Source organism: Protopterus annectens, chromosome 1.part1 (genome assembly GCF_019279795.1).
Source record: "Protopterus annectens isolate FY-2018-M chromosome 1.part1, PAN1.0, whole genome shotgun sequence".
Classification (NCBI taxonomy): Eukaryota; Metazoa; Chordata; order Ceratodontiformes; family Protopteridae; genus Protopterus; species Protopterus annectens.
The window spans coordinates 1,742,834,029-1,742,847,593 of record NC_056726.1 but is presented as its reverse complement, the minus strand read 5'-3'; the positions used below and the strand labels follow the sequence as shown (position 1 = coordinate 1,742,847,593).

The 13,565-nt window shown below is 45.2% G+C and overlaps 1 protein-coding gene across 2 annotated transcripts in view; it reads right to left on the bottom strand.

Moving 5' to 3' along the window:
• The window catches only part of ARID1A (AT-rich interaction domain 1A), a 3,912,194-nt gene that overhangs the window by 586,876 nt on the left and 3,311,753 nt on the right, over positions 1-13,565 (bottom strand). For both annotated transcript variants that reach the window (XM_044084256.1, XM_044084266.1), the window contains exon 17: positions 1,676-1,898. In XM_044084256.1, coding sequence (XP_043940191.1) covers positions 1,676-1,898 — 223 coding nt within the window. The remainder of the gene's footprint in view (positions 1-1,675; positions 1,899-13,565) is intronic.

Sequence of the window (13,565 nt, the reverse complement as noted above, 5' to 3'; positions counted from 1 at the left end):
GGCATGGCAGGCCTTAGGGCCATAAAGGCATTAAACAGGCTCTGTGAAAAAGCCTTTCAATCATGTTGGTTTTCAGCAGGAGGGGAGAGATGTTTTGTTTTGGGTTTCTTTTTAAGTGAAGGTCTAGAAGGCGTAGGGTTCCTACGGAAGGCCTAGTCTCGGACAGAGGCCTAGAGTCGGTTTGCTGGGAAGCAGTGGATGCAGTGGAAGGGCCTGTCTGGGCAGCCGTAAGAACCTGAGCCACCCCCTCGTTGTTGGCAGGCGATGTCTGCAAGCCCTACCCGGACGTGCCTTCTGCCCTCGGTTCTGCAGCCTCCCGAGGGGTACCCTCTACACCTGTAACGACAGACTCTGAACATTCCTCCAGGCAAACGTGGGCCACAGGAGAGACATCTGGTGGAGGACGGACAGCAGCAAGTTCAGGCCTGAAAACCTTGGCCGCCTTTTTAGGTGGTTCTATGGACTGAATGGATGACTCTTTCACCCCTAATGGTAAGTGTTTAAGATGCTGATTCTTTAAGTTAATGTTCAAAGCATGCAGATGACTGTGGTGTCTCCTAGGGATGAAGGTCTGACAGATTTCTCAAGTAAGATGGTCCTGAGTAGGCCCTAGACAGAAAAGGCACAGTTCGTGGGCATCCTTATGGGGGATCTGAAGATCGCACCTGCACTTTCCCTTCCTGGATGACATGTATCCTAAACAAACATGCAATGACAAAAAGGAATCAGGAACATACCCAATGGGGTACTTATCTTAGAAACTTGAAGATCTGACGGTGAAGATGGCATGAAGCACTGACGTTCGACTGAAGGCAGAGAAGTTCTGAGGAAAGGTACATGCAGACGTCACACACTTCTATGGCCCATGCTCCCAATGCCAATGTTAGATGTCCCATGTACCTAGCAGTGAAAACCAGCTTTTGTATACTGGTCAAACGTTCAGACAGCAAGCAGAGGATAACCCACGAGTTTGGAATACTGCAAAATGACAATAGAAGGACATCTCCCCCTTCCAGCAAGAAGATCCACTATCCAAATGAACAAGCATGAACAGAAAATCTGGAAGATAACAGCAGCACAGCTTGAATAGAAGCCTTACAAATCAGTTTCTGTTGGCCTGCAAAATATGACAGTCTGTTTTTGTAACTCAAACAAATAAGGAGCAGCCTTCACAACCCTGCAGTAACTCTTCACATGTTGCAACAGCATAATGCTGATCACGTAAACAGCTAACAAATGCACTAATAATGACTGTGCATACAGACATGAAATATTTAACACCACTTTCTCAGTGGGTTGGTGGCGATGGTACCAATCAGTGTTTGAAACTGGTGGCTGAAGTATGGTATGGGAAAATGCACTGTATTCAAGAATGAAGGTAGCAGCACTCAAATATCCACATCCTTAATTGCACTAACCACTTAAACCTGAAGTTGAGAAGAATCATTAAGTAAAGGCTAGATGTCATAGATCATCATTAAAAGTCAAACAGTGGGAATCTGTCCAGAGAATAGAAAAACACAACACTGCATTGGGTCTCAAAAAAGTAGAGGAATACTCTCACAGCCTAACACATATAGGAGGGTGAAAACACACTTTTCATTTAATACATTAAGTACACTAAAATCTGCCAATGAATATTGCCATTTGCTCCTCACAGAGACATCCAACAGACCTGCTGCTGTGGTGGTGGTGGTGGTGGTGGTTGCTGCTGTGGTGGCGGCTGTTGCGGTGGCTGTGGTTGTGGAGGAGGTGGTGGCTGCTGTGATGGTTGCTGCTGCTGCAGTGGAGCAGGTGACTGTTGCTGTGGCTGAGCATATATTCCACTCTGCTGGCTGGCATATGGAGTGCTCGGTGCTGCTCCTTGACCAGGATACTGACTGCTGTACGACTCGTGCCTGAAAAAGATATTGCAACACTTCTTATCTTTCCTTTAAATTGTGTAAACATACAACTAAAGAGGTATGAAGGAAAAAGTACAGTTGTGTACACTTACCATAAATGTAGATGTTAGAGTGTATTCACTGTTGCAGTCATTACAATTGGGTAATCCTGCTGGCAGGTTGCCCTTAGCCGGCCTGAATTCCAAAGTCTTGGGTTCTGCATCGGCTGCTGTCACCCCTTCCCTGACGTCAGGGGTATAAAAGCAGCAGCCAATGCCATTTTCTTCAGTTTTTCTTGCCCCAGATGTCAGGTGCCCCCAAAAAGGGTAGCCAAACTTTATATACATATTCAGAAATGCACCAATATAAATTTTACCTTCATCTATAAGCAAATACACCACATAGGTAGTATAAATCAGAGAAGGAAAGATAAGATCCAAAAGAAAAAAGGGGGAAGGCGGGTGGGTAACCTGGACTGCAACAGTGAATACACTCTAACATCTACATTTATGGTAAGTGTACACAACTGTACTATGTTCTTCGTGTTTCACTGTTGCAGTCATTACATTTGGGTAGAGTCCCAAAGCTATGGTTGGGAGGCTGGAACTAGACAGCAGTAAGAGCGGCTATGAGGCCCTGCAGAACTGCAGTGGCAAAGCCTGCCCTGGATTTAGAGTAGAGTGGCAGAAGATAATGCTTTATAAAGGTGTGCACTGAACTCCAAGTAGCCACCTCTAAAATGTCTCTGGTTGGTACTCCCCGGAGAAAGGCTGCTGAGGTGGCTGCAGCTCTGGTGGAATGAGGCCTAATGCCCTTAGGCACTGGCTTGCCATGGTGCAAGTAGCAGAAACAAATGCAGTGGCCTAAACACTTAGAAATAGTTTGCTTTGAGTAGGCTTTCCTTGTGATCCTGCAGCATATGCCACTAGTAATTGCTCTGTCTTCCTGAAAGCTATGGTTTTGTCCAAGTAGAATCTAAGCTGTGTACGTCCAAAGAATGCAGAATTCTCTCCCCCTTGTTCTGTGGATTTGTGTAAAAGGTTGGCAGATGGATGGCTTGGTTGAGCCACACTGGACACTACTTTAGGCATAAATGTTGGGTTTGTCCTCAGGGAGACCCTGTCTGGATGTAAATTGATGAAAGGTTCCACAGCCATGAGCGCCTGTAGCTCTGAAACTGGTCTTGCAGAAGTAACCGCTAAGAGCAGAGCTGTTTTCCAAGATAAAAACTTCATATCAGCAGTAGCAGCTGGCTCAAAAGGAGGCAGGGTGAGCTTTTCCCAAACATAGTTGAGGTCCCATGCAGGTATTGGTAGTCTCCTTGGGGGCCCTAAATTTTTGGCTCCTCTGAGGTACTGCCTTAATAAAGGGTGAGAAAAAAGTGGTGGCTCTGTATTGTAATGAGCCGAAATGACAGAGGCATGAATTTTAATTGATGTAAAAGATAGGCCTTTGTCCAGCACCTCAGTTAAGTATTGCAAAATGTGAGGAATATTTGGTACAGTTGTATCAGTTCCTTGTGCCTGGTTCCAGGCACAGAATCTCTTCCATTTTCCAGCTTAAGACTTTCTAGTACTAGGCCTTCTGGCTTGCAGAATGACATCCATCACAGCTTTACTGAGAGGTGTTTTTTTGTATGACTACACTATCTGGCATGCTGCCAAGTTTAATGCCCTGAGTTGGCTGTGCACGATCTGATTGTTTTGCTTTGACAGTAGTCGAGGTATTTGAGGTAAGGTCCAAGCTGGGTATAGAGTTAAGTTCCTTAGTATTAGATACCAGTACTGGCGTGGCCAGTCTGGGGCAATCAGTACCATCCTTGGCTTCTCGTCTGATCTTTAGGAGCACCTTGGGGAGGAGAGGCAGTGGAGGAAAGGCATATGTGGGGAAAATACGCGTTGGTGCGGTTTTTGCACTTGTTACTACTCAGCCAAGCTCCTCGTGGTCCTGCAGAGTGGTGCTAGCAGCAGAGAGGCTAAAAGAGCGACTGCTAACTTGATAAAAGTGTTTTTTTCCCTGCTACTACCTGGGTGACTGTCCAATCTAGCTAAACTGCAAGTATTTCTGCTTCTTGAACTGTTTTAAACCGTTTAAAGTTGTTTTTGCACCTGCACTTTTAAAGTTTGTCCTGTTTGTTGCATTTACCTGTTGAGGCTACACACTCAAGTGCGCTAGCCTGTGTTACATATTTATTGCATTTTCCTGCTGTTTGTTGCAAAAAAAGAAAAAAAAATTATCCTTGTTTCCCCGTCTTTCCTGACCTAGAGTAGTCCAAATACAGGCTTTGCTGTATTCTGGACTTTTGGAAAGTTCCTGTGCTGCCCATTTCCTTTCTTGGATAAAGGGAGGCTTCTTTGTTCACCAGTGGCAGTGGGGAGCTTAGAGCAGCCTATCCCTGGAGGAGTGTTCCCAGCACAAGAACCTGGTAGTCTATTGGCCGTTTTGGGCCAATTTCTAGCTCTTTCAATTCCGCCTGTATAAAACCTGCTTTGCGCGATTTTGCGCATAGCGCAGCATTGGACAGCGCCGCTTAATTGGGTTTAAACCATTCTCGGCTCCATAAAGTCTGCTCTTCACTTTTCCCCTTAGAACTGATCTAGTTCTCATAATAAACACCCTATTCCTACTCTAAAGCCTGGCACTTGCACACTAAAGCAATTATATAAGTCAGCACTAAAAAATTAAAAGCAGTACACCCTCACAAACTCCCCTTGAGTATCTTGTTCCCCATTGGCTCCTTTTTTCAATTATAAAGAAATTCCCAATACTATTCTAGCATGTCCAAAGGTCAGTTGTCAATCTCCTCTCTGGTCCAGCTGGTGAATCTGGGAATCATGAGGCAATGTTACAACTGCCTCATGTACACAGACAACCCCCTCCTCCTCCCTACAAATTCCAACATATGTGAGAGATGCAACCATATAGCCAAAATGGAGACTAAGATCTCTCAACTCAGTACTGGCGTAACCAGTCAGGAGGATCAGGAAACCACTCTCACTACAATTCCAGTCTCACACAGACCTACCATGACAGCAAACCAAACACATAAACACACAAAAACATACTCGGAGGCTCTAAATAAAAATCTGCCTAAGCAGCAGAGACCTCCAAAGCAGACACCCAAGCAACCGCTACCCCAAAACAAAACACGTGCAACACATAGCTCACAAAGCCAGTGTGCCGAACAGTCACAGTTCTTAAGGCTAAACAACACACCTGATACACTTGTAATAGGTGACTCTATCGTCAGGCACACTGATGTCCCGCTCACCAGGCTGAACAAGGAGAAGGTCACGGTGAGCTGCCTGTCGGGCGCTAGGATCCGCCACATAACACAAGCACTCAGGTCACTCCAAGGCAAGTACAAATATGACTTGGTCATTGTCCATGCTGGTGTGAATGACCTGAGACGTACCTCCGTGGACTACATGAAGAAACAGAGGAGCTCTCTGAGCATGTAGCCCAGGCCGGTATGACCCTGACCTTGAGTAGCATCTTACCCTCACCAAGAATGATGCCACAATATGAAGACAAGATGATAAATTTCAACAATTGGCTTAAGTATTGGTGTCATTCAAAGGGGAATAAAAAACAAAAAATACAACCAAATACTTGGTACCACGGAGCTCCAATAAGTGATCTAACTCCTTGGTTAGCTAATAGATGACTACCACATCCAGGCACACAAAATATTTTCAATGGCTAGTATCAAAGGAGTATAACTGCACTAGTCACTCGTTTTGTTACCTCCTCTGATAAAAATACAAACAGCTGTCCTTACTGTTGAACAAAACAATTCCTTTCACAAACTTCCACCAAACACCCTCGAATTGACCTTGCTTCGTTGAGCGTGACAGCCAATATATATTTGTACCCCAAGGCACAAAGATGTAAATCCTACTAAACGCTCAAACGTACTGTGGAACAAAAAGGACTAAAATCACCTCTCGCAAAAAATTGCGACCAGCTGTCTTTACTTCTGGAATAAACAGTTCCTTTCAAAGACTTCCAGCAACCACAATCGGCTTAAACTTGTTTTATTGAGCAGAACAGTCAAAATGCTTATTCCTCCAAGGCATACGGAGGTTAAGCCTACGAAACGTTAAAGCGTACTGTTGAACGTAAAAATAAAAAACTAATAAAACCAATTAATGCGCTGAAGGAAACCAGCGTACACTGTGCATCTAATACAACAATTTGTGATGCGCTAACTCAGTTAGTTGTCCGTAAAAATAACCTGGAGTTCAACTGATAATCCAATAACTTCGGTTAAGCGCTTTCACTCAAAAAATCTTGAGCTTCCTCAGAACGTCTCTATGTAAGATCCTCCATCTTTTAAAACTTTTTTGGCGCCAATTCAAACAATCCAGGTCAAAACTTAAAGCTACAATATATTTTTCAGAAATCAATAACAGTTCTACAATAACCATTCCTATAATCATGTAAATACATGTAAAAAATGAATATATTGCCACTAAAATATATGTATTTGATTGACTATACTACACAATATAATGAAATATAATATAAAATATAATATATGTTAATTAAATATGTGTAAAAATACATTCCCACTTGAAATAAATATTACATACCCTAATGTTTAATAACTTGTAATTCCATAAAAATACATTGATTTCGTCACCCAAATTGTCATGGTTGAATGCCATATCATAATAAATAATAAAACACTCTTCAACATCTATACATATGTAAATACTTGAACATATTTGTACTATATGCTGACTTCTAGTATAGCTTTGAGAGAGATGTTATCGTTTAGACCTGGTGGGGTGGTAGCATCTACAAATATTTGCCACCATGCTTCTCGATAACTTAATACTTTCTTATTATCTCCACCCCTGGGATCATGTCTAACACTACGTAACAACCCAAATTTAAAATGATGTTCCTCACCTCTAGATTCTATATGTTTATACAATGCACTTCTATTGTCCTTTTTCTTTATACAGTATATGTGTTCATAAATACACTTTTTTAAACTTCTCTGTTTTTCCCACGTAATAATTAAAACATATTTGACATATTGCAATATATATTACCATTCTAGTGTTACAATTGCCCTTAATAAATCTAATATTAGATCTCATAGCATTAACACTAGTTCTTTGTTCTCAATAATATAACTGCATTGACTACATGCCCCACACTTAATAGTGTGTTGAATAATATGTGTGGATGTCTCCTTATTGTATAGAGTTCCCTTTTCCATTAATATTTTGATGTTAGCACCCATCTTAAATACAAAACCTGTTTTTCTCCTATTACATTCTTAATTGTCTCATCATTGAACATATGCCAATAATTCTTAATACTTTGTATAATGTTATTGGCATGTGGACTGTACATTAAGATGAGAGCTCTACTTTTGTTTTCATTCTTGTTACTGAGTTTGCCCGTTACTTCCCGATTACGAATACTATTGATGTTAAGTTGTCTATCTCGCCTTCATTCTTGCTGGATGGGTTCGGAGCCGACCTCGGCTCCGACTCGGCCACTCTAAAAGCTCGAGAGTTGGTTCCACCGGCTCGAGGCTCCCCTTATATCCCACAATGCTAGGCGTGAGTTACCTCAGATCTCGTTTGCCGCTACAGCGATCGAGGTGTTGGTTTTTCTACCGGCTTGTTGGTAAGTGTATTTCTGTAAAATTAGAATACTTAAACCCCTATATTTTTAAGTTTAACTACTTTTCCCTTAGTTTAGTGGATTTCTACCCCTGTTTTTCGGAAAATCCCGTTTTTTTTTTCCCACAAGAACTTTAAAGTTCTCTCTCGGGCCTTCTGGCCTTCCCCCATTCCCTAGTGGTGTGTGTGTTTTAATAGTTGCTCTTAATTAAAACTTTTAGTTAATTGTTTTATTTTTGAGTTTTAAAATAAGATTAGTGTAATCAGTGTGTCTGACTGAGTGTGTGTGGTTACACTTTCTTGTCTAGGATGTCTAAAGACACAAAGGTCTCAGGCTTCAAGAAGTGTGATGCGTGCTGTCAGAAAATGTCTCTGACAGACGGTCACACTTCTTGTGTCTACTGCCTGGGGCCTTTGCACCTGCAGGACTCCTGTGCTGTATGCCACGGCTTCAGCCCCAGGGTCCTGCAGGAAAGAAAGAACAAGTTGATCCTAAGGGGTCTACTTAAGCCTGAGGATTCCCTTTCTGTCTCTGGGAAGCCCTCCAAGGCTTCTAGGTCCTCGGCTCCAGCTACTGAGCCGAGACCTAAAGCTACAAAACCTATGTCTGCATCGGCTCCGGCTAGAGCCGATGAGTCTACAGCTTCTGTGGTTCCCTCGGCTCCGGCTGGAGCAGAGGCAGTAGAAATTCCCTTGTCGGCTCCGACCAGACCTTCGGAGCCGACATCTAGGAAGAGATCTAGGTCACCATCCCTTGGCTCCGTTCATTCGGCTCCAGCATCTCCTCTGCTGTCTGAACGGAGCCATATATCTCACTCCTCTAGGTCATCGAGGCTGTCGGATCATGACCTTCAGAGGGTAGTGAGTCGACTTCTTAAGTCCGAGGCACTGGCCCAAATGCTTCAGAGCCCGACTCATCAGTCGATGCCTGCCCCTGTCCATCAATATGTTCCTCCTCCGACTCCGTTGAGCTCGGAGCCGGGCGCTGGAACCGAGACTGTGGTAGCGTCGGAGCCGATACAGATGTCTTCGGCTCCGTCGCTCCGATTTCTTCTTTCGAAGAGTCTCGGCGCCGAACTTCCTCGTCGGCTCCGAGGGGTGAGTGGCATCGGACCCTTGTCCGACCCGCTCTTCCTCTCGAGCTTCGGCGCTGGTGAGTTCGGCTCCGACATCGGCCTCGAGCCATCACTGTCGGTGCCGAGGGAGGTTCTCAGCTTCGGAGTGGGGACCTCTGGCTCTGCCTGACAGGGGTGCTCGAGGTCATGCGGAGTGTGTTAGAGCCTGGCTCTACTCCACAGTCGGCTCCGTCCGCCCTCCCCACGGTACCTCAGGTCAAGTCGACTCACTCCCTCATCCCGGACCGCAGAGAGCCAGCTCCTCAGGAACCCCTGTGGGATTTCATCCTCTTCCGAGGCCTCTCCTGATTTGGCAGAAGAGCCCCCTCGGAAGAGGAAGTGTAAGAGGAAACACATTGACTCACCTGAGTCCATCACATCTGACACAGATTTAGATGATTCCGAGGGTTCCCCCCGTTCCCCTTTTGAAGATGTCTCTTTTGCAGACATTCTCGAAATCCTCAAACAGAGGGGAAATTGGCCAGCCCTCAACCCTTCGGAGGATGAATCTGTGTACCTTGAGGCGTTTGGCTCTCATCCTTCCACCTCCTGGGTGTCTCCCCCCTTTGACCCCCTCATGCAGGTGGTAGCTAAAAGGCATGGACGGCTCCTGATTCAGTGGACCCCACTCCCAGGAGACCCTCAAAATTCATAACGGCACCAGCAGACAAACAGTTCTTGACAAAAGGAGTCTCTGTGGATGCTATGGTGGTAGCTGCTGCCACTAAGAAGGAACTAGCTGATCCTTCAGTACCTGTCCATCCACCTAACAAGGAATCTAGGTCCATGGACAGGTACGGGAAGCGGATGTTCTCGTCAGCGACATTTGCTATGCGTCCGCTGAACTACCTGTGCCATTTTACTCGTCTTCAAAGGGACTTGATTAAAGAAGCGAGTGACATGTTGAAGGACCCTACAGCTGCGGGTTTTCAAGATAAGATGAACACTCAGCTGGCTACCCTTAACTCCATAGCCAACTCCTCCATGCGCCTCCTTTCTTATGCGGCTGATGGAGCGAGTAGCGCCGCAGGGACAGGTGTGGCCTCACGTAGGCATGCCTGGATGCGGCTATGCAATTTTGGACCCTTCAAGACGTCTTTCACTAAGTCCGCGTTTGATGGATCATCTCTCTTTGGTCCTCAAGTGAAAGAAACCTTGACTAGGTGCGAGACTGATGGCAAGACTCTTTCTGCCGTCGGAGTCCGTTTTTCTACTCCTTCTAGGCCTTACCCCAAAGGCCAGAAAAGTGGGAAAATGTGGTTCCGTAAACAATCTCAAGGGACTTCGCCTGACGACAAAGTCGTTTCCCGCCAGAGGCAGAGGCGGAATAACAATGGTAGACGCCGCCTCGAGGCAGGGGGGGGCCCCAGAACCAGGGCAATCGAGAAGCCTTCTCTGATAAGCCCTTTCAGCATCCCTGAGGTGTTGCCCGACTGCCCACCTTCGGAGGCATGCGAGGGAAGATTGTCACTGTACCCAGAAGCCTGGCTATCCCTGACTCAAGACAAATGGGTACAGTCCGTCATTTCAAGGCTATTCTATCCCCTTTCTTCGCATTCAACCAATCAAAAATCCCTCCCAGATGTTCCACCCGCTCAAAGCCATCTAGCACTTTTGGAACTTTCACAGCTGCTTGCACAAAGAGCAATTCAACCAGTTCCAGCAGACCAGCAAGGATCCGGAATCTACTCAAGGTTCTTTTAGTTCCAAAGAAAACAGGGGACTGGAGACCAATTTTGGATCTCAGTATCTTGAACAGATCAGTCAAGAAAACAAGATTTCGGATGGTCACGCTGCAGTCCATCCTTCCCCTATTGGGAAAAGGAAACTGGATGTGCTCTATAGACCTTCAGGATGCGTACTATCACATAAAATGAACAGACGCTCCAGAAGATTCCTCCGCTTCAGGCTGGGAACCAGTCATTTTCAATTCAGGGCCCTGCCCTTTGGTCTCACCACTGCCCCCCGGGTGTTTACCAAATGCATGGCAGTGGTAGCTTCTCACCTGAGACGACAAGGATTCCAGGTGTTTCCATATTTGGACGACTGGCTCCTCACAGCTCCCACCAAGCATCTCCTTCTGATGGCCAGGGATTACACCTTTCGCATTTGTCAAAAGTTAGGCATTTCAATAAATTGCGAAAAGTCTGTTTTGTCGCCTTGTCGTACTATTACCTTCATAGGCGCAAATCTAGACACAGTAGACATGTCTGCGAGACTAACAGATCAGAGAATAACAGACATACACAAACTGGTCTCACTCCTTTTCAACAACAACAGAATCAAAGCCAGGTTAGTGCTGAAAGTGTTGGGAATTATGGCGGCCATACCTCTGCTTCCATTAGCCAGATTCCACATGCGAATCCTTCAATGGATGCTCTTTACACAATGGTCATACCAGCAACTTCCAATGTCCCACACCATTATGATCACGCAGTGCAGAAATCATCTCATGTGGTGGATGTCTTCCCCTCAGCTCTTGTTGGGAAGACCCTTTGTTCCACCCCCTCCAGTTGCTACTCTGAAAACGGACGCCTCCCTGATCGGGTGGGGGGGGCATTATCAGGGCAGGACGTTCCAGGGCACATGGCAACCAAACGAATGCCACTTGCACATAAATGTTCTGGAGATGAGAGCAGTGCTTTTAGCGTTGCAAGCCCTTCAAGACTCTCTTCCCTTGGGAACGATTGCAATCCAGACAGACAATATGTCTGTAGTGTGGTACATCAACAAACAAGGCGGAACCAGGTCCTACCCCCTGTGTCGAGAAGCACTCAGATTGTGGCAATGGGCGATTTCTTCTCAGCGGTTTCTGATAGCAACGCACATCCCGGAAGTCCAATCAGACAAGTTGAGCAGAGCTATCCTCATGCCTCACGAGTGGTCTCTGAAAGACTCTGTTGTGAGAGAAATTTTCCTCAAGTGGGGTCAGCCTTGCTGCGATCTTTTTGCTACTCCCCAAAACAGCAAGTGCAGAGATTATTTCACTCTATTCCCTTTACCAGACCAACCCAGCAGAGACGCTCTAGTCCAAGTTTGGCCCCGGGGACTTCTGTATGCATTTCCTCCCTTCCCACTAATCTCTCAAGTGATACAGAAAGCTATCGCTCAGAAGGCCTCATTGATCCTCATTGCTCCTTACTGGCCTCGACAGGTGTGGTTCCCCTTTCTACATCAATTTCTATTGGAGCGACCTTGGCATCTGGACCTAGTTCCAGATCTTTTGATCCATCAGTCGGGTCAGTTACATCGCTCCCTCCCATCTCTGAACCTCACTGCTTGGTTCCTCCAGTTCCAACCTTAGCCAGGCTTCCTCAATTATCTCACTCCGTTCGAGATATTTTGATAGCTTCCCATAAATCTTCCACTCGGAAGATTTATTTGAGTAAGTGGAAACGCTTCACATATTGGGCTCAAGGAAGGGACATAGATCCTTTCACTGCTTCCATCCAAATAGTCCTTGATTTTCTAGCTGAACTCTTCCACGCAGGTTCATCTCCCTCTACTCTTAAAGTTCAATTGGCAGCTATTTCTAACTTTCATGTGGGTATTTCTGAGTCTGCCTTAATGTCCCACAAGCTTTGCAAAGCCTTTTTGAAAGGAGTTTTTCTTCTCAGACCTCCTATAAGAAATCCTCCTTCTCCTTGGGACCTAAATTTAGTTCTTACTTCTTTGATTCTTCCCCCTTTCGAACCTGCAGCCTCCTGTTCTTTAAAATTGCTATCATGGAAGACTCTCTTTCTGGTAGCTATTACTTCAGCTAGAAGAGTTTCAGAACTTCAAGCACTCAGCTGTCGACCTCCTTATCTATTGTTTCATAAGGACAGGGTATCCTTACGAACGAACCCGTCCTTTTGCCTAAGGTAATCTCGACGTCAAATCTAAATCAAAGCATTGACCTCCCTGTCTTTTTCCAGAATATTCCAATAGGTCTGAACAAAAATTACACTGGCTAGATGTTCATCGTCAGTTGAGGTACTATTTGGATAGAACAAAACAATTCAGAAAATCTGACCAGCTGTTTGTCTCCTATGCAGAAGGCAGAAAGGGACTTTCAGTTTCAAAGGTATCATTATCTAGATGGCTAACATCTCTGATTTCCCTTGTATATGAAATTAGACACCAAAAGCTGCCTAATAAACCTAAGGCCCATTCCACCAGAGCTTTGGCTACTTCTTTAGCCTTCCAAGACAGACTGCCTATTGACACCATTTGTGCAGCGGCTACTTGGGCTACTCCTCACACTTTCATTTCTCATTATAAGTTGGATTTAGCTTCTAGGCATAGAGCTAACTTTGGTTCCACTGTTCTCAGGAGTCTGTTCCATTAGGCCACCCGGGACAAGGTGCTAGGGACGCGGTCCCATCCAGCAAGAATGAAGGCGAGATAGACAACTTAACATATAGAAGTTATGTTCTTACCATAACGTTCCATGTTAGTTGTCTTCTTCGCCTTCTTCTTGCATCCCACCCTCCTGCCCCCTGGCCTGGACAGACCTAGAGGAGTTGTGATTGTGACCTCTCTTTCTACCACCTCTTTTATTAGGCATATGCTGTTGTGCATATTTCCTGGATGAGGATATAGGTCACCCTTCTTTCTCCCTGGTTAGAGGTGGACTTTGTTTATAGTTATTCTCATACTATTATAAGCTGGGGTTAGCTTACAAACGAGATCTGAGGTAACTCACGCCTAGCATTGTGGGATATAAGGGGAGCCTCGAGCCGGTGGAACCAACTATCGAGCTTTTAGAGTGGCCGAGTCGGAGCCGAGGTCGGCTCCGAACCCATCCAGCAAGAAGAAGGCGAGAAGAAGACAACTAACATGGAACATTATGGTAAGAACATAACTTCTATTTTTTTCCTAATCCTAATAATGGTTTGTAGGTAGTATTCCAAAGACTGTTAACATGCGTCAACATCATT